The following is a 19,668-nucleotide window of genomic DNA, read 5'->3' as shown; positions in this document are numbered from 1 at the left end:
TAAATAAATAAACAAATAAATAAAAACTAACAAGAAACTAGAAACCAATTAACATCTAAAAGCAAACCAATTATAAGAATTAGCAAGAATGTTATGGAATAATGTATCCTTACTTAAGGATATCGAGTATCGATGCTATTGATTGGGTAGAGGCGATGTAAATTCCTCAAAAAGCTAAGATTAGATGGGTTATTGAAGGGGATGAAAATACTAAGGGTGCGTTTAGTTGCGGAAAAATAGATCGTTTTTCGGAAAAAAATTCCAAGAAAAATGAGAATTTTAAAAACGCGTTTAGTTCGTCTATCTTTCTAAATTTTTCACGGAAAATGAAAATTTTCGGTTTTCTAAAATTACAAAGAAGTTTGAAATTTTTAGAAAACTGATAATCATTGTTTTCCATATTTTTCTAATTCCAATTTTTTTCTAAAATGTAAATACACACCCACTCTCATCTCATCCACCTCTCCCTACCTCCACTTTAACATCCCACCCCTCACCCACCCACACACACACACACACCCGCACACACAGACACACACACACACCAACCCTGCAACCCATAAACACACACACATACCCCCCACCCTCACCCCACATACACACACACGCCCCCACCCACAAACACACACATACATACCCATCAACACCCCACCCCCACCCCACACACACACACCCACAAACACACTCATACACACAAACACACACACATCCACAAACACACAATCGTACACCCATCCACCCAACACCACTACCACACAATCACCGACCTACCACCACCACTAACTCATCACTAGCACCACCGCCGCCACCATCACCACCACTGATACAATTGCCGCCGCCACCACCATCGTTTGTCATCACCACCACCGCCACCGACCTGCTACCGTAACCGCCCCCACCCACACCCTTTCGTCGCTACCGTTTTCTAAAAATGAAAAGCTATAGAAAAATACACATCTAAACACGTTTTCTAATTTTCTAAAACTGAAAACGAAAAATAAGTAAGTTTTAACTAAACGCGTTTTCTAAATTTTTCAATGAAAAATGAAAACGGAAAAGGGAAAACAAAAAACAGAAAATGAAAACTATTTTTCCGTAACTAAACACAACCTAAGCATTTTCATGGAATTTTAGATTAAAAAAAAACAATTGGCGATTCAAAGCATGGTAGTTGATGGAGAGTGTGTGGATTCTCCGAAAAGAGTTAAATTCGAGTTTTTTCCCGCTTTAGTAGTTGATGGAGAGTGTGTAGATTCAAAGCATGGTAGTTGCTGCGGTAATGAAATTTTTGAACTCTTCTAAATTCCCAAAAGGTTATAATCCCTTTAATTCCTATGGTTGGGGGAGAAAGACTACATACGTGGCGAAATGTTGGTGCTGCCGATACCGGCCTGATCTATGGCAAGATAACATCAACTCGGTGCATCCTTATGCAACAAAGTATATATAATTTTCCCAATTTTAGCAACAAAAAGGTTTTACACAAAATATGCAGTGACATTTTATTTTATGACTAAAAGATGCAAACATGTGACGACTTACTCGTTTAGTTGCACAAAGTTTTAGGAATAGGAAGCATTTTTAGATAAATTGGTAATAAAAAAAAAAAAAAATATTACATAAACCGGCAAAAGAATCGAACAGTACTGCATAAATAAACATAAAACTGGTAATGGATTTCCACTTACAATATTGCATATTTTGGCAAAAGAATCGAACAGTACTTCATCTGAAAACCCATTGTATGCATAAATAAGAAATAAAGACGAACAGTTATTCAATTTAACACTTACATATCCATTTTTCTCAAAATAAAAAACTTCAAAAAGAACTAGAGGATCTCAACTCCAAACAGCAAAATATAGCGTTATTTATTCTTATTTCATTTAAAATGAGAATTTATCTTTGAAAATATCTCAATGAAGAAAAGGGAAAAGGAGAATCTGTTACACGGTTACCCATACAAACCATCAACATTACACTCTCCAAGAAAAACTTTAACACTTCGAGGGGAACCACAATCACCTTCTGCAATGATAGCTCGATCATTAGCAGCCATGTGTGCAATAATCTTGTACACCATCTCAATCTGCCAATAAAAAAAAGTGATTTGTATGGTTTAATAACACCACCTCACCTATATATAGTTGTTTCTTTTTTACTTAATCCAGAAACAACTAGTTCATATTAATAGAGAATTTATCTGCTGTTTTCATTTTTCAAGTGCATCATCATTTTATAAATGTTTAAGATGACATAAATAAATACATACATCTTCAGGGGAATGGCACCGATCAGCTACTTCCTCAATTGATAATGGTTCCACAGGGTCCTTACAACTGGGAAATCATACACACAAAATGCTTGTGAATTTACGTATTTGCCTCTTATTTTGTTATCATTGAATTCAAGCCCGAAGGGTATTTAAGACATTTTGCTAGCATATGCATACAGACATACAGTATACCTGGCCTCATTGAGAACGGAAAGAACCCGTTTTTGTAGAGCCAACACTTCTCCTGCTGCTTTCTTTCCGGCTTCAACTCCTGATGTAGTATGCTTATTATATATTATTGTTTTTTATTTTTTTGACTTAAATAATAATAAATAAATAAGAGTTAAATAATACCAGGTTGATGGTAGGCATTGATGTTGACAAGTGATGCATAAATACCAACAGCTCTTTCATAAAGTGCAATTAAAGCTCCCACTGACCGTGGGTTCACTTCTTGCACAGTCACAGTAACCGACTCCCTCCCATTTGCATACAGCGCTGACCTTGTTCCCTAACCAAAAAAAAATCTACTTTTATTCCACATCACTTTTGCTTCTTCTTAGCACAACAAGGGTAAAACGGTCATTTACTACCTGCAACATTCCAAACAAGTAGTCACCACAAGTGACACCTGGCTCAAGCTCCCAATCGTGACCAGGGGGTCTATCACGTAATACTTCAATGAATGTTGCAAAGAAATTGTGCACACCATCTCGAAGCTGTTGAATGTATCTGTAGTCCCATTGCAATTTGCAAATTTAAATAACAATTATCAAAATAATAATAATCATAATGATGGTTGTGGAAACCTACGCATGTTGATCTGTGCTCCCTTTATTTCCATACACAGTAAGCCCTTGATTTACCTATGAGAAAAGAGAAGACAAAACATTATTGCCTAAATTGGTTAAAAAAGTGCAAGTTTATAATTGTTTTTGCTCATTGCATACTTTATTGCCATCAAGGTCAAATTCCTTCCCAAGGGATTCCATCACCAGCTGTTGCAAATATCTGCTAAATAACAAAAGGCTATCCTTGTAGGGAAGTACCACCATATCCTGTTCAAATATATGTAAAAAAAATCATTCATTTTTGGAACAAAACATAATAATTTCCAAAATCTAATGTTAGATTTGAATTAAAAAAAAAAAAAAATGATTTACTAATTACTATTTACAAGTACCTTTGATCCTACACCATCAGAAGCCCAATACCAACATAACGCCAGAAGAGCTGCAGGGTTGTTCTTCACCTAACAATAACACCAACAACATTCGGATTTTATATGCAAGAAATAGCAATGTACTTTCGTTAAATTGTTTATTACATCTTCGTATTTTGAAAAATATTCCCGATTTTAACAATGTCATATCAAAATAATATAAAATAAAATGAAGTACATTGCTAACTTTAACCCTATTAGCTATTATTATTAATATTATTATTGTACCACATTAGTCCTGTTTGCCTCATCCATTAGTGATGCACCCTCAAGCATTTCTTTGATGTTGATTCCCTGAATACAACAATACAAATTTACAACATCTTAATATTTGTATTTAGATTAGAGGGAATGTTTTATTTATTTATTTATTTATTTATTTTATAAAAAATGAAATGAGAACCTGAAGTGCTGCAGCAAGTAGACCAACAGCAGACATTTCAGAAGTTCTTCCACCAACCCAATCAAACATGGGAAATCTAGACAACCACCCTTCGATTCTTGCAGTGTTATCTAATAATGATCCCTCTTGAGTAATAGCAACACCCTGTAAATATTTCTTTAATTAGCATAAACAAATTTTATATATTATATGTAGATACATTATACAGTTTTGACTCTAGGCTTTACATTATTCAGCTATAATTAACCAACTTATTATTTACACATAAAAGCAGAAAGAAGAACCTGAAGATCAAAACCTGTTTTGCAAAATTCAGCCCAGCATCACGAAAAGCCTTTTGTACTTCTAATAAACCATTTCTTGTTTCTGGAGTGCCTCCACTCTGACTCAAAATTCAGAATCAACATTAAGCAATTTGATATTATTAAACCAATAAAATAAAAAATCTATTCAGACCTTTGAAACTACTATTACAAGTGTAGATGCTAATTCTGGTCCAAGTTGTGCAATTTGATGGTCAATTCCTGCTGGATCTGTATTGTCGATGAACCTTATCTGAAAATCAGTCCACATTCAAAAAAAAGTTATGTGTTATTATACAAGTTTAAAATAGAAGAACTAAAATTATGTCATAAAAAAATAAATATTACCTTGAGAGGAGGATTATCAGGTGCTAAAGCCTCAGCGACAAACTGTGGTCCAAGAGCAGAGCCTCCGATTCCCACTGAGAGTATGTGTGTGAATCGACCTTCTGGAGAAGAAGGAGGTTTTATCTGAAATCATAAAAATATAAAACATTTTGAATCCACAATTTTATATGTATTGAAAGAATAAAGTCGTATCAGTTATCGATTTTATGATTTCGCAAACTTTTACATGTATGTGTAGCTATAGAAGTAGTAGCAACATAATCTTGACTATAAAAGTCAAAGCGAAGTGAGTAAGTTCCAAGTCAAAGTACACGTTGCTATCAATGATCAAGAAATCGAATTATCGTGAAAACAACATTTGGGATCCCAATTTGAGTGTTCTATTTGCCATATTTCGGTCAACTTTAGGGTTTGCTTCATCGAAGTTGAGAGATTTGAAATGCTGAATACAAAAGAAAATGAAGATCGGTAGAGAAAATAAACTAACCTTACCCACGATGATGTCTTCGGCGAATGTAGAAATGGCTTCAAGTGTGTTTTCAATCTGCAACCTCAAGAACGAATTCGGCGATAATTTAGGGTTCCTAAGCCAATAATGCCCCACCATTCTCCCTTCATCTGGATTAGCGATTGCACCTTTCTCCAGATCCTCCATAGCCTGGAAAGCCTTCATAAACCTAGGCTCCATTTCCTTCACAAACTCGTCGGTAAACCCGACCCGACTCACATCCAAATACAAACCTAAATCCTTATGCTGGTACAACCACTCTGTGTATCTCTCCCAAAGAACTTTCGGGTCTGTTTCCAACCCTTTCTTCGCCACTGACTTTCCTGGTACCCCATCACCGGTTGCAGCAATCTTTGACAGACTTGATGGAGCATCACGCGCCACCGAATGCGTCAACAAACTGTGGCTACTCTTGCTACTGATACCTGAAAAGGAAATTTTTAAGTTGTCTTCTATTCGAAGCGGCGACGAGATCATCCATGGCGATTGGATTCTTGATAATGATGGTAAGTTGGGTTTTGGGATCAAATTCGATGATGATGAACACAACCCCGATATCGACGCCATGGGAGAGCAAGGCAAGTGACAGAAATCGATGAAACCGAGGGGGGTGTTTTAGAGAGAGAAAGCTGTTGCCATGGCAATGAGGCAGGCTCTTTGAGGAGGGGTTTTTGGAACCTTGTATAGTAATGGTAAGTGGGTCGTTGATGAAGTTTCAACTCTTTTCACTTTCTCTCTCACACAAAAACACCCTGAAAACGCAGTGGTATCTTCTCTCTTACCTACGTTGATTGGTGGAGGGAGATTTATTTTATTGCAGAATAACCCTTTGAGAATATCGAAAGGACGGAGGAGTCCCTTGGGATTTTCTTTCTTTGTACTCGAGTCAATGCAAACATACATGGCTCGTGATTCATGAATCATGACTCGTGACATAAAGGGTGCATCAATAATGACTCTTCGTGAGTATGGATAGATGTATAACTTAAATACAAAATGTATTTTTATTTTTATTTTTATAAGTGAATTAACATGATTAATAACTTAATTTAAGTATCCAATGTCATATTTAATACTACAAGCAACTTATTTGATAGTAAAATTCCAAAAAAAAACTTTTAAAGCGGTTCTTTGTGCTTGCATCCAAAACAACATGAGACAAACCCACTTTCCCATTCAATCGAACATCAAAGGCCAAACACATGGAACATGTGTGTAAGGTAGCATCCAATTGTGAAAGGTGGGTCCAATAGCTTCGAATAAGCTTTTTAGAATATGTATATATGTGTTGGTTATATGAGGATATCAAAATTCACACAACACGATAATATACACACATGAGAAAACCCAATATTAAGTCAGGGTCATCATAGGAGGAAATCAAGAAGCAAGTGAGAACATAGGAAAATCAACATAAATTCTCAAATATCATAATTCAAAGTTGAGAAATCAAGTTCTCTATCTTTATCTCTATTTGTATATAAGCAAATTTAAGAGAAAAGATCATAGCAAGACCAACATGTGCTCGATCTCAAATAGTGTTGAAGTACAAGTTTTGTTGTGACTATCTAAAACGTGTGAAGATGTACTTTGTAAGGTTGTGTTTTTGATATACCGAAATTGGAGAGTTCGTAATGCTTCTTCGGTATTTGACATATGATGAGTTGAACATACACAACCTCCACACATAGGTTAGTGAAGGCAAACAGTTATAGCACGTGGGCCATCTTACTTGTCATTATATTATTGGTTGTTACCTTTCGTCGACTTAGTTTTTTTGTTAGTATAAATACAGAAGGTTAGATAGTGTTTAGTAATGTTCTATCAATTCGTGTTATATGCTTGTAATATTTGAACCGTAACATTTTCCAATCAACATTTGAGCGTATTTGTTTTCGTGTTGATGTTCATTTAATTTTGCACTATATTTTGTCATGGATCCTTAACAGAACAAATGGTATGATATATTGTTCAAACTTTGGGGGGGGGGGGGGGGGGGGGGGGGGTTCCTTTTTATTTTTCATTCTTTAGATTTATCTTTGTTGCAAATCTATTTTTTAATTTGAAATCTTAAGATACTAAAGTTTTGGCAATTCAAATCATGTTTTTGTTAATGGGAAACAATTACAATTCATAAGTGTTGGTTATAACACTCGTACTCTGATTTTCTAGAGCAATACGAAAGTTGGCGATTCGCATAGAAGATTATCTATATGCTCTTGATAGCGATATTTGATGATCAACTGAAGTTGCACCTCACAATCATTGATTAACTAGTCTCATGAATCTTATAGCTCGAATTATGGTTTCTAATCAAGATTATACAATCTTTCATCCAAAAATAATAAAATCGTAAATGTTTTTCTTTGTAAACAAGAATTGAGGTATCAACTTCCAACAAACTGTTTTATTCATATTCAAAAATGCAAAACAACAAAAGAGATGTGGACTTAATTAAGAGATATGTATGAAAATGCAAATAAGAAAAGGAAAACAAAGTTATTACTTTTTTTTATTGAATCTCGTGATTTCAAACAAAAACCTAAGAATTTATTGATTGGATTTTTGTAAAGTAAGTATGTTGTTGTACAAACTAGAAATATCATGTTGTACAAACTAGAAATATCAGGAATACATAAATCTTAGTATGAAATCAATGTATTTTTTATGTATTCATTAAGGGCATAATAGAATTTTATTTCAATACGGTAAAAGGACATGAGAACATAGGCTCGTATACGTGGTTCGATTTTTTAGTGTTTTTAAAACACATGAAGAAAACGTGTTGGAAGAACTGAAAGAAAATCTTTTGTAGGACCTTTGGCCCTTATTGTCGAATGGATAAGGTGTTCAAATGATGTAAGGTTTAAATTCTATCCACAAAGGGAGATTGTTTAAGTGTAATTTTTGTTGTGGATGTCTTAAACATATGAATATGTACTTTGTAAGGTTATGTTTTAATATACAAAAGTCGTAGAGCTTTGCAATACTCCTTTAATATTGGACATGTGATGAGTCGTAATGCGCCTAACCTCTAGGTGTAAGTTAGTGAGGCAAATGGTTATAACAACTATCATGTGGTTATCCTAGTTGTTATTATATTATTGGTTGCTCATCAAGAAAATTCATAAAGTAAAGTCATATAAGTGATAATAAGTGATGTCTTACATGTCTCACAATAATATATAATGATTTTCCAACTTAAATGAATTTTCAAGGTCTGTTATTAAGTAAACTATATTACTATAGAAAAAAAAGTTTGGTGTAACTTCCATAATGTTCAACCAAATTTTTTTCTTTTGAATATAATTAGAAAACACGTAAACCATTTTTTTTAAAAGGAACTTAATATCCATTTTATTCAAATATCATAAAACATAACGTAGAGTTCAACTGAAGTCTCAAAAACATGATGTAGATGCGAGTATAGTCATACACGCCCTTACCCTTCTCACCAAAACAACCTAAAAGCATATAAACAGGACGAGTAAACACAAAGTTTATTGAGTTCCTCAATATACCATATATCTCATCACATATACAATGTATATCAACTGAGGCTTACAACCTCATTATAATACCTCCATTATACTTGGTTTGTAGGCTCCCAACCATCATCTCATCAGGAATGTAGGCTTTCACCATCATCCCATTAGACTTATAGGCTCCCAACCATCATTTTATCGGACATATAGGCTTCCAGTCATCATCTCATCGGGCATGTAGGCTCATGGCCCAATACGAAGGTATATGATCCTTTTATATGACCTTCTAATTATCCTAACATAAGACTACGCTAGTATAATCGGTCACATAAACATCCTACCAGATAAAGGACATATCATGTCACACATAGTATACTAAAAAAAAACTCACTTCAAGCTAGAAATCCAAGTCTCACACGCAAGACTCCTAAAACAAATAAACTAGAAAAAACCACCCAAAATCACTATTAGACAACTATTATCAATAAAAGGTCAAATATCAATCCAAAACTCCATGTTCATCAAAGTTTAACCAAAACTCAAAGTGGTCAAAAGTCAACGGTCAACGATCAATGCGCAACGACCAGCTCATGGTCACATCGTGACAAATACGGTCCAAAATAGTCTCGAACAAGGCCACACTTCATGTCGCAATCAAGAGTTAGTTGTGTCGTGCTTCCTGGGCAAAAGATCCACTTTTGTTAAATTCTTTGTCACACCCCCAAACCGGAACGGTGGAAACATTCGGGGGCGAAGGACGTCATGTACAGTATCATAACAATGCACAATAGTAAAACGAGCAACAACATCCATTACATTAATAGAATAGTTAATACAAGTGTGTTCTTTGAATAGTTTCAATACACCTTATATATATATATATATATATATATATATATATATATATATATATATATATATATATATATATATATATCAAAATAAAAGACGAGTCTTGAACATGCTCCGTCTTCTCAAAACCTAATCCAGTGACCCTGTCTACTGGTGACATGAGAATACAAGTCATTTTGAAAGAGAGTATCAACATTTAAGTTGGTGAGCTCATAAATATTTAAGTGTTAAATGTTTCCATTTGTTTCATGAAAATGTTTGTATATGTATAGTAAAAATGTTTGTATTTGTCTAGTGAAAATGTTTGTATCCTTCCCAGAAAACCATATATTTTCTGCTTTAAAATGAAAAGTAATCTTCTACCAAGACTCAACTGTTTGTATGTTCTGTTCAATTGAAAATGGTGTGAAATGTATGTTTGTACTTGAAATAGTATAAAATTATGTTTTCCATATTTTTAGAACTATCTTTACTCGAAAATAGTATGCATTTATCATGAGAGAATATCACTGTAAGAACGTAATGGAAAAATGAAGGTTTACAGTAGTATTGTATAAAAAAAAACCTACTGATGCATTAACTACCTTGTAAACAACAGGTTAATTAAGGTAAAAATGTGATTAGGTTATAAAGATGTTTGATTGACTAGTATAAAACACGACGTTCTTCAGGCATCAAAAATGAAATGATATTTGTCACCCATAGACCTGCAGGTCCCACTGTAGCTAGCAGCAAGGTGTGGGATGGACAATCCCGTATAGATCTATACACAAACTCACACTCTCCCTCCAGGAGACTCTGGTTACAAAACGTGACATAGCAAGAATATTGATATGCCATGAAATAGTATCTCACAATTAGTTATCTTGTTCTTGTTATAGTATGTAAGTTCCTTCTTGTTCTTGTAAATGAATAGTATACTTTGTAATGAATAGTAGTAGTATGTATGTATTGACTCATGTAATGTTTCTCCGTTCTAGTAAATAGTGTGTAGTGATCCTCTAAACTATACCTATTATAGTTTAGTAGTATGTTTGTTTAAATTGTTACTGATTTGGAGAAAAGACTCATTTACCTAATGTCTGCAACTGAGTTAAGTGTGTACCTTGAAAGGAAATTTTAATATCCATGTATATATTTAGCAAGTATAACTATGATTTAATCGACCGTCGGACTCGTGATCATACCCAAAGACCACGACCAAACAACGAACAGGAGTCAAGGTATTTAGCACTAGTCCTAAGTCTGTTAAATCATACTTATACAAAAATATATAAATGAATGTGATTTTGATAATAAACATCAATCTAAAATAGTTTAAAAGAGTTTTTGAAATAATTTTAACAACTTATAAAAGCATAAGAATCCTTTGTTTGTTTGTTTTCACATATAAATGATTAACACAAATATATTGTGTTCTACTTGTATCTCTCTCCCCCCCCCCCCCCCCCCCCCGGCAGTAAAAAGAATTTAAAAAGGTAAATTGTAGGGGTATGAACTCACAGTTCGATATAGGATGATAATTTCCCCGAGTTAGATCCCAAGACAAAACAAGTCCTAAAATGCATTTCACATAGTATATATGTATACAATTAGTGAATAGAACCTCAAAAGTGTTAAGGAAACAACCTAGTATGTAAGAATTACTTACAAAAGAGGTGTTAGAAGCGAAATCAATTGACTGCTTGGAGTTCACGGCTGGCTTCCATATTTACGGTCGTAAAAGGTTCGCGGCCACTTGAAGATTTAAAGGTTTACGACTGTAAACCCATAAATGAAGGGTGTTTGATCGATGAGAAGAAGAAGAACACTTGATGTTCTTATCAAGATCCGAAGGTGAATCAATGATCCTCGGATGATAGTTGAGAGAAAACTAGGGGTTTTCGGTTGAAGATCTTGAGAGAAAAAGCTTGATTTTATGGTTAGAAGTGAAGAAGTGAGGAATATTTCAGTCAAACACACACACACACACACACACACATACACATATATATATATATATGTAAGGTAGAGTTTGTGGTCAGAAGGGGTTCACGACTGCGGTTTACAGTTGCAAACCGTTTGTGGTCCGAAGGTTTACTGCCCATGCGAGGGTTTGCGGCTCGGGTGAAGGTCCTCGGTTCCAAATGTTTCCCTCAGTTAAACACACAACACCTTTTGAATATAAGGTCTATACACCTTATGACTCATTAATCTAACCATAAGATAATTAAAGAAATAAGTTTGACCTTCATTGGATAAGTTTGACTTCAGTTGACCAAATTTGACTTTTACAGGATTGAAATTATGGGTTGTCACATCATCCACCCGTTAGAGGGAATTTCGTCCCGAAATTAAGTCTAAAAGATACACACGGACTAAGGGAAAAGATGAGGATACTTATGTTTCATTTGATCCTCTCGCTCCCAAGTGACTTATGGTCCCCGTTTTTCATTCCAGCGAACCTGCACTATCGGGATACGGCTTTGTTTGGTTTACTTGACTTCCCTATCCATGATCTCTACTGGTTCTTCCATGAAGTTGAGACTCTCATTGATCTCGATTTCATCGAGTGGGATAATGTAATATCCAGATTTCCAGGTATGACAATTTGAGTATTTCTTTTTGAGATATGAGGAGCGACTCGACGAGTTGATGCCTTAACTCGTCGAGTAGGGTCGCGACTGATGACTCGGATTAATGAATGGACTCGATGAGTCAGCGCTATGGACAAAACCCCTAAATCTTTGGGCCTGAGACCTATTTAAAGGTCCTTATGGCCTTCATTTGTGGCCACACATACCTTTGAGAGACCCTAATCAAACTAGAGAGCATAGAGAGGGAGAGAGAGAGAGAGAGAGGGGGAGAGAGAGAGAGAGAGAGGGAGCTAATTTCATCACTTTAGTGCATTCTTAGAAGGAAAAGGGGGGGGGAGGGGGATTCAAGCTAGGCTGACTTGGGGGGCTCAGATCTTCTACCATTTCATTCAAGGTTGTTGCTTAAGGTATGAATCCATGCCTATTTTCGTATGAATAGTAGATCTCATGAATCTACGGTTTCTTTTCCCCCTTTTTAGTTGAGTTATGGAGTATAGGGAGACCCTTTGAGGCATAGACATTAGATCTAGACCTTAGAGGTCCAGAGTGTAACATCTGGATATCCAGGTATGGGAATTTGAGTATTTTATATTGGGGAATGAGGAGACTCGGCGAGTTGACACCTCAACTCGTCGAGTAGGATCGCGTTTTGCGGACCAGTTTAATAAAGGGACTCAACGAGTCGGGTATTTGGACTCGCCGAGTCGGTGCTGTCAAGGAAAACCCTAATTGTCTGTGTTTGGGACCTATTTAAAGGCCCTTATGGACTTCAGTGGTAGCCACCTACACCTTTGAGAGACTCCTATTGAACCAAAGAGTTGAGAGAGTGAAGAAGAGCCATTTTGGAGCATTCTTGAGGTGGTTGTGCAATGGAGTAGTCATTTCCAGCAAAGGGAGGTAAGGGGGGTGTCGATTCAGAGCTTCTGAGCTTGCATCTTCACCATAGAGGTATCAAATTGTTCTCCCTTTTCTGTTTTGGGTAAGATTGGTGATTTTAGGGTTTTTTAGCTTCTTTTATGGCTTGATTTGTGGAGTATAGTGTCCCATTGAGTGTGAAGCCATAGATCTGGACCCAAAGAGGTCCAGAGAGTCCCTTCCATCCTGATTTATGCATTCTATTTGGAGTTTTGAGCTAGGGTTGTTATGTAATGAAGGGTTTCACCCAAATGAGCTTGTAGAACCTTGCATGAGTGCCCAAGGTTCGACCTTTTTCATGGTTATTGGCTTTGAGGGAGTTAGATCTATGTTTTGGCGAAGCAGATATGACCTCAGAAGGTCATATGAGGGTTGTCATGGGAGCAACTCGCCGAGTCCATAGGCAGACTCGACGAGTCGAGTCGGGGTTGCCCCGCGATTCGTTGTCGAGTATCTCGACAAGTGGAGAGGGAACTCGTCGTGTCTAAGAGGTTTAAAAAGGATTTAGAGAACCCGCATGGACTCGCCGAGTCACTCTTGTGAACTCGTCGAGTCTGGTCAGTGTTGACCGTTGACTTGAGTTGTCTTATGTTGACTTTGGGAGTTTTGGTCAACAGAGGTAATAGAGGTCAGGGAGGGGTAAAATGGTCTTTTACCCATTACCTTACTAGAGAGGGAAAGAGTAATCTCCGGTTAATTAGAGTTGGGACTTCGAGTATTAGTTAGAGATATTTGCCTTATGTGTTAGGCGGTGGCGAGTTCGAGGTTCGCATGTGCAGATAATTGCTTTCTGATTGCCAGGTGAGTCTTCTCACTATACTTTACCTTGAGTAGTTAACCAGAATTATGTGACAGAGTATTTGTATTCTATGTATGTTATGTGTTGTACTACATTATTTCTATATGATTTATGTTGTGCATGTTTACAGAGTTAGAACCGGAAGGTTCCCAGAGTTAGAACCAGAAGGTTCACAGAGTTATAGCCTCGAGTGGCTAATATGTGTTATGTGTGGTATTTTGGGGAACTCACCAAGCTTCGTGCTTATAGTGTTTTGTGTTATGCATTTCAGGTTTCTCTCAGGATCACGGGACGGCACCGGCTCGATTGTACACACCAGAGAAAGAGTCATGTTTTGAGGATCCTGGTTTATTATGCAAGTGAAAATGGAGTTATGTTTTGTAATTCGATTACGATTGGGATTTTAAGAAAAGTGTTTTTAAGAATTAAACAATTATTTTTAAATGAAAAATTGTTTTGAAATTTACGGTGTTACACAGAGAGTCCTAACAACCTAGCTTTATGCTGTCACATAAGAGTATTGAGCCTAAGACACCATTATAAGGGTTATTTTATCAAATAGAGCTAAATGTGTGGTGCATGGACATAAAGATTGAACCTTTACGTGACTTTTGGGTGCTAGAAGGCCAGATCTAGAAGTTAGAGAAACAAATCTGACCTTAAAAGGTCAAACTCGTCGAGTCCATGAGAGGACTCGACGAGTCGGATCGAGTTGCCCCACGATTCGTGACTAGTGGTAACCCATCGAGTTGGGAGGTTAACTCGACGATTCGAGTGAGGCCTCATAAAGATTCAGAGAATACGCATGAACTCACCGAGTCACACGAGTGCACTCGGCGAGTCTGGTCAAAATTAGACTGTTGACTGGAGTTGACTTCAGTTGACCTTATGGTTTGGTCAAACTGATTAAGAGGGGTCAGGGAGGGGTAGAATGGTCTTCCACCCATTCTCTGGAAATGAAGATGTAAAGAGAGTATTGATTAGAATTGTTATAATTGTGCTAGACGGAGGCTAGATCGAGGATATCGAGCACGAGAGTTACTAGACATCTTACGAGGTAAGTCTTCTCACTAGCCATTGCCTAGAGTGGTATCTGTGTGCAAACTGGAGGGTCTTATGTGTTATGTGTATGTTTGAGATTATGTATATTATGATATATGTATGCTATGTGCTATATAGACCGGACTAGAGGGTCCAACGACTTACGAGGCCAGAGGGTCCTCGATCAAACCGGACCGAAGGGTCCAATGATTTAGATCGGACCGGAGGGTCCAACGAGCTACGGGACTGGAGGGTCCCGCTGAGACACATTGATCGGAGGGTCCTACATAGTATAGCCTCGAGTGGCAAAGTGTTGTATGTGGTATTTTGGGGAACTCACTAAGCATTTATGCTTACTATGTTATGTGTTATGTGTTTTAGGTAGTTCCGATGATCGCGGGAAGGTGCTGGCATGATTGTACACACTAGCAGAGGATTATGTTTGAGATTTTGGGATATGTTTATTTTGATAAAATTTGATATACATGAGATTTTGAGAATTATTATATGAGTTTTGTTGTGTTTGAAAATGAAAAATTGTTTTAAAATTTACGTTGTTACAAGTTGGTATCAGAGCCTTGATTTGAGGGATTCGGATGCACCTTCGGGCGTATCTGAACTCAGATTGAGGATTTGAGAAAAAAATTCAAAATAAATGATTTTTCTAAAAAGAGTAAAAGAATTTAAGGAAAGCAGAAAGGAGTAGTGTGTACGATCAGTCAGCGCCCGAACGGTGATTTCCCAAAATACCCTTACATTATATGTTATGAGATATGTTATGCATGCTAGAGTAGGCTAGGTATTCATATTTAGGACTAGAGTGGCTTGATTTGTGATGCCTTATCCTAGGAGATTATTGCTATTATGAGTTACTTCGAGAGTGAGTAGGTAGCAGCGAGGAGCTTATGAGGGGTCTACTGGAGAGTAGCCTATGTTCAGCGAGATATCTCTTGTGATCTGGAATCCTAGGAGGAGGACTTGGGGTGAATACTGATGTGGTATGGAAGGTAGTATAGGGCCCGTACTACTGGAATCATCGGATCAGTGAGCAGTCCAAGTAAGAATCCTTAGGGTACCGAGGAACAAGTAGGGTTGAGTGATTGAGTACGAGTATACTCAAGCGAGTCTCTGATTGCTTTTGTATTGTGTTTCATAGACATTATGGTTGGTACACGCCACACCCCGGAGAGCAACGGTGTTAGAGATGAGGAGATTTGTCAGATGATTCATGATGAGGTGGTCGCGGCGATCCAAGAGGCCATTTCGGAGATTTTTGTGTATATTAAGACCACATTGATCTAGACATTTGACGAGCGATATGTTATTGTTACTGAGGCGGCTGTTGCTGCAGCCACCGTAGCTGTCGCTGCCGCCAGGCCACAGGGGGGGTGACTTGTTGCTGTATCGGGAGTTCAGCAACATGAAGCCACCAGAGTTTGATGGAACTTGGGATCTGATAATCGCGATGAGGTGGATCTTTGACATTAAGGATGCTTCTACACATGTTCTTGTTCGGGGCATCTGAGAGTTCGTTTTGCGTTGAACCAGCTTCGCTTAGGAGCGAATGACTGGTGGAAGTTTGTGACGACTAATTTCACTACTACAGAGCTTACCATGGTGACTTGGGAGAAGTTCACCACTATGTTTCGAGATGAGTACGTTCTGCCGGTGGAGAGGGAACGGTTGGCCTAGGAGTTCTTGTCCCTCAAGCAGGGGATGGAGTCTGTGACTGTGATCACGCGGATGTTTCATGAGAGGGCGTTGTTCTGCCTTGAGCATGTGTATTCTGAGTAGTCACGTATGAACCGATATCTGAGCATACTGAGGAGAGACATTCGGGAGTTCGTGGCAAACTAAACATACCGATCATTTTCCGAGATCCAGGAAAATGCTCGGAAGAAGGAGATTGAGCTAGAGACTCAGGCCAGGGAGGAGGCTGAGTCTCAAAGGAGGGATAGGCGGCCGGTACAGTCTCAACCGGCAGCCAAGCGGACAAAGCCCGCTGATTCAAGATCTGGAGGTCAGAGGGTCCGCACTTGTGGGAAGTGCGGCAAGAGCCATGATGGGGTATACAGAGTGGGGGTGTGCTACAAGTGTGGCAAGGAGGGGCATTTCACGAGGGATTGCCCCAAGGGGTTTGTAGTTTGCTTTCACTACAACCAAACTGGCCATCGAAAGGCCGAGTGCCCACAACTGCTTCAGGGATCGGCACAAGGATCTACACCTGCTACTACTAGAGCTACCGAGGCCTGGCCAGTGAAGTCCGAGGCACCGAAGCCTCGCGGGAGAGCCTTTCAGTTGACAACGGAGGAAGTCCGCACAACGCCCGATGTGGTGGCTGGTATGTATTCTTTTATTTATTTATGCTGAGTTTGAGATATTGTGCTTATATTGTGGTATACATAGGTACTTTCCTTGTGAATTATGTACCTGCTTTGGTATTATTTGGCTCAGGTGCGAGTCGATCTTTCGTGTCACTAGCGTTTAGCCATCACATCAGTATCTGGCGAGAGGCGTTGAGTCGACCTCTGCGAGTTTCTATAGCTGACGAGCGCACGGTTTTTGCTACTGATGTGATCCGGGGATGCGTACTTCAAATTTTCGGTGTTGAGTTCCCGATAGATCTAGTACCAATTGCAATGGGGGATATCTGTGTCATCATGGGCATGGATTGGTTGAGTCGATTCAGAGCCGTTATAGACTGCGAGCGTCGGTTGGTGAACATACAAGACCCTAGTGAGGGAGTGCTTATGGTGTATGGCGAGGGTACCCGATCTGTGTCAGCATTTTTCTCAGCTCCCAGAGCGAGACGGAGTCTACAGCAGGGTTGTAGAGGGTTTGTAGCATATGTTATGGATATACGAGTTGCCACAGAGAGGCCGAGTTCTATCAGTGATGTTCAGATAGTGCGGGAGTTCCAGGATGTATTCCCCGAGGAGTTGTGGGGTGTGCCTCCCGAGAGGCAGGTGGAGTTCCGCATTGATTTGGTACCGAGGGCAGCGCCTATCGCCAAGGCACCCTATCGCCTTGCGCCACCGGAGATGCAGGAGTTATCCTCGCAACTTCAGGAGATATTGGGGAAGGGATTCATCCGACCAAGTAGCTCGCTGTGGGAAGCGACAATCCTTTTTTTCAGGAAAAAGGATGGTTCACACCGGATGTGCATTGATTACCGGGAGTTGAACAAGTTGAAGATCAAGAACCATTATCCATTACCGCGGATCGATGATCTGTTCGATCAATTACAGGGTGCGTCTTGGTTCTCATAGATAGACTTGAGGTATGGATATCATCAGATGAGGGTGTGTGATGAGGATATTCAGAAGACGGCGTTTAGGACTCGTTATGGGCATTACGAGTTCGTGGTGATGCCTTTTGGGCTCACGAATGCACCAGCAACATTCATGGATCTCATGAACCGAGTATGCAGGACGATGTTGGATCGATCAATGATTGTGTTCATCGATGATATTCTAGTGTATTCGAGATCCAGAGAGCAGCATGAGGAGCATCTGAGGGAGATCGTCGGAGTATTGAGATCGGAAAGGATTTATGCCAAATTCTCCTAGTGTGATTTCTGGTTACGAGAGGTCCAGTTCTTGGGGCACCTTGTTAATCAGAATGGGATATTAGTTGATCCAGCCAAGATTGAGGCTGTTATGAGTTGGGAGGTGCCGAGGTCCCCCACCGAGATCAGGAGTTTTCTGGGGTTGGCCGGCTACTATCGGAGATTTATCCGAGATTTCTCCAAGATTGTCGTCCCGCTCACCATATTGACCCGGAAAGACGTTGCTTTTACTTGGGGTCCTGAGCAGCAGACCTCGTTTGAGACTTTTCGACAGAGATTATGCGAAGCCTCGGTGTTAGCCCTTCCTGAGGGAATGGAGGCTTTTATGGTTTACTGCGATGCGCCTATATCGGGGTTGGGTGTGATGCTTATGCAGAGAGGACACGTGATAGCATACTCATCGAGGCAACTGAAGCCTCATGAGACGAGGTATCCCACCCACGATTTGGAGTTGGGGGCAGTAGTGTTCGCCCTCAAGATATGGTTCCATTATTTGTATGGGGTTCGATGTATCATATACATGGACCACAAGAGTTTGAAGTATCTGATGGATCAGCCCAACCTGAATATGCGTCAGAGGAGATGGTTGTGATGGGTTTTGAGCATTTTAACACTTCCTAAGTGTACATGCAACCCTAATAAACCTTGGATCTATGTTTGTCTAAGATACATGCAAATAATTATTTTTCCAAGGTTCATATCCTAACTAGCATGGCATGGGGAACATGAATCAAATAAGGCTAGTAGAAATGCTTAGCTTGTAGTAGTAGTTGATTGCTTGGAGTTTTAGAGCCTAGCACCAATAGTGTGAATGCCTCAAATGGAAATCACAAATCACCACAAACTTGGAACTTTGAGAGAATAGTCACTACTTATCTTGAAATCGGCCCTCACCTCAACTAGTGTGATTTCAAGAACCAACGCCTCCTTTATATAGTGTGGTGGATTAGGGTTACATCCATGTAAACCCTAATACCCATGTCTCTTCATTTCCATGAGATCCATGGGTTAAAGCTCCATGGAGTATCCATGGACTTTTCCATGCAAGCCTAGCCCATTCCAAATAAGCATTAGCACACACTATATAAATATAGAAGCCCATATTTAATTAGTAATATCTTTGATCTCTAAATTAATCCTAGATTAATTATAGATCAATACTAATTAAATAATATGATCTTATATTAATATATTAGAACTTATAATATATTAATAAATCATAACTTGTACTATTCTCAAATATTATCCATAAATTGTTCGGGTGAAGTGCAACCCAAATGGACCATGCCGGGTCGGGTCAAGTACATACCAAATATAGTTATGGACTTAGACACTATATCCAACAGACTCCCACTTGGATAAGTCAAATAACTA

At 38.6% G+C, this 19,668-nt stretch overlaps 1 protein-coding gene across 1 annotated transcript; it reads right to left on the bottom strand.

Annotated features, from left to right (window-relative positions):
- Positions 1 to 1,850: 1,850 nt before the first annotated feature.
- PGI1 (phosphoglucose isomerase 1) lies at positions 1,851 to 5,806 on the bottom strand. The gene is made up of 14 exons (XM_078973303.1): positions 5,038 to 5,806; positions 4,551 to 4,673; positions 4,357 to 4,455; positions 4,199 to 4,282; positions 3,901 to 4,044; positions 3,726 to 3,791; positions 3,459 to 3,527; positions 3,226 to 3,333; positions 3,089 to 3,141; positions 2,869 to 3,007; positions 2,630 to 2,786; positions 2,468 to 2,546; positions 2,273 to 2,339; positions 1,851 to 2,089 (listed from the first exon to the last, which is right to left on the bottom strand). The coding sequence occupies exons 1-14, from the start codon at positions 5,623 to 5,625 to the stop codon at positions 1,955 to 1,957; spliced, it is 1,911 nt and encodes a 636-aa protein (XP_078829429.1). The 5' UTR covers positions 5,626 to 5,806; the 3' UTR covers positions 1,851 to 1,954.
- Between the last annotated feature and the right edge of the window lie 13,862 nt (positions 5,807 to 19,668).

This window comes from Lactuca saligna, chromosome 9 (assembly GCF_052625555.1).
Source record: "Lactuca saligna cultivar CGN05327 chromosome 9, ASM5262555v1, whole genome shotgun sequence".
In the NCBI taxonomy this organism is placed as follows: domain Eukaryota; kingdom Viridiplantae; phylum Streptophyta; class Magnoliopsida; order Asterales; family Asteraceae; genus Lactuca; species Lactuca saligna.
Note: the sequence above shows the minus strand (reverse complement) of the source record. Positions and strands in the feature narration are given on the sequence as shown.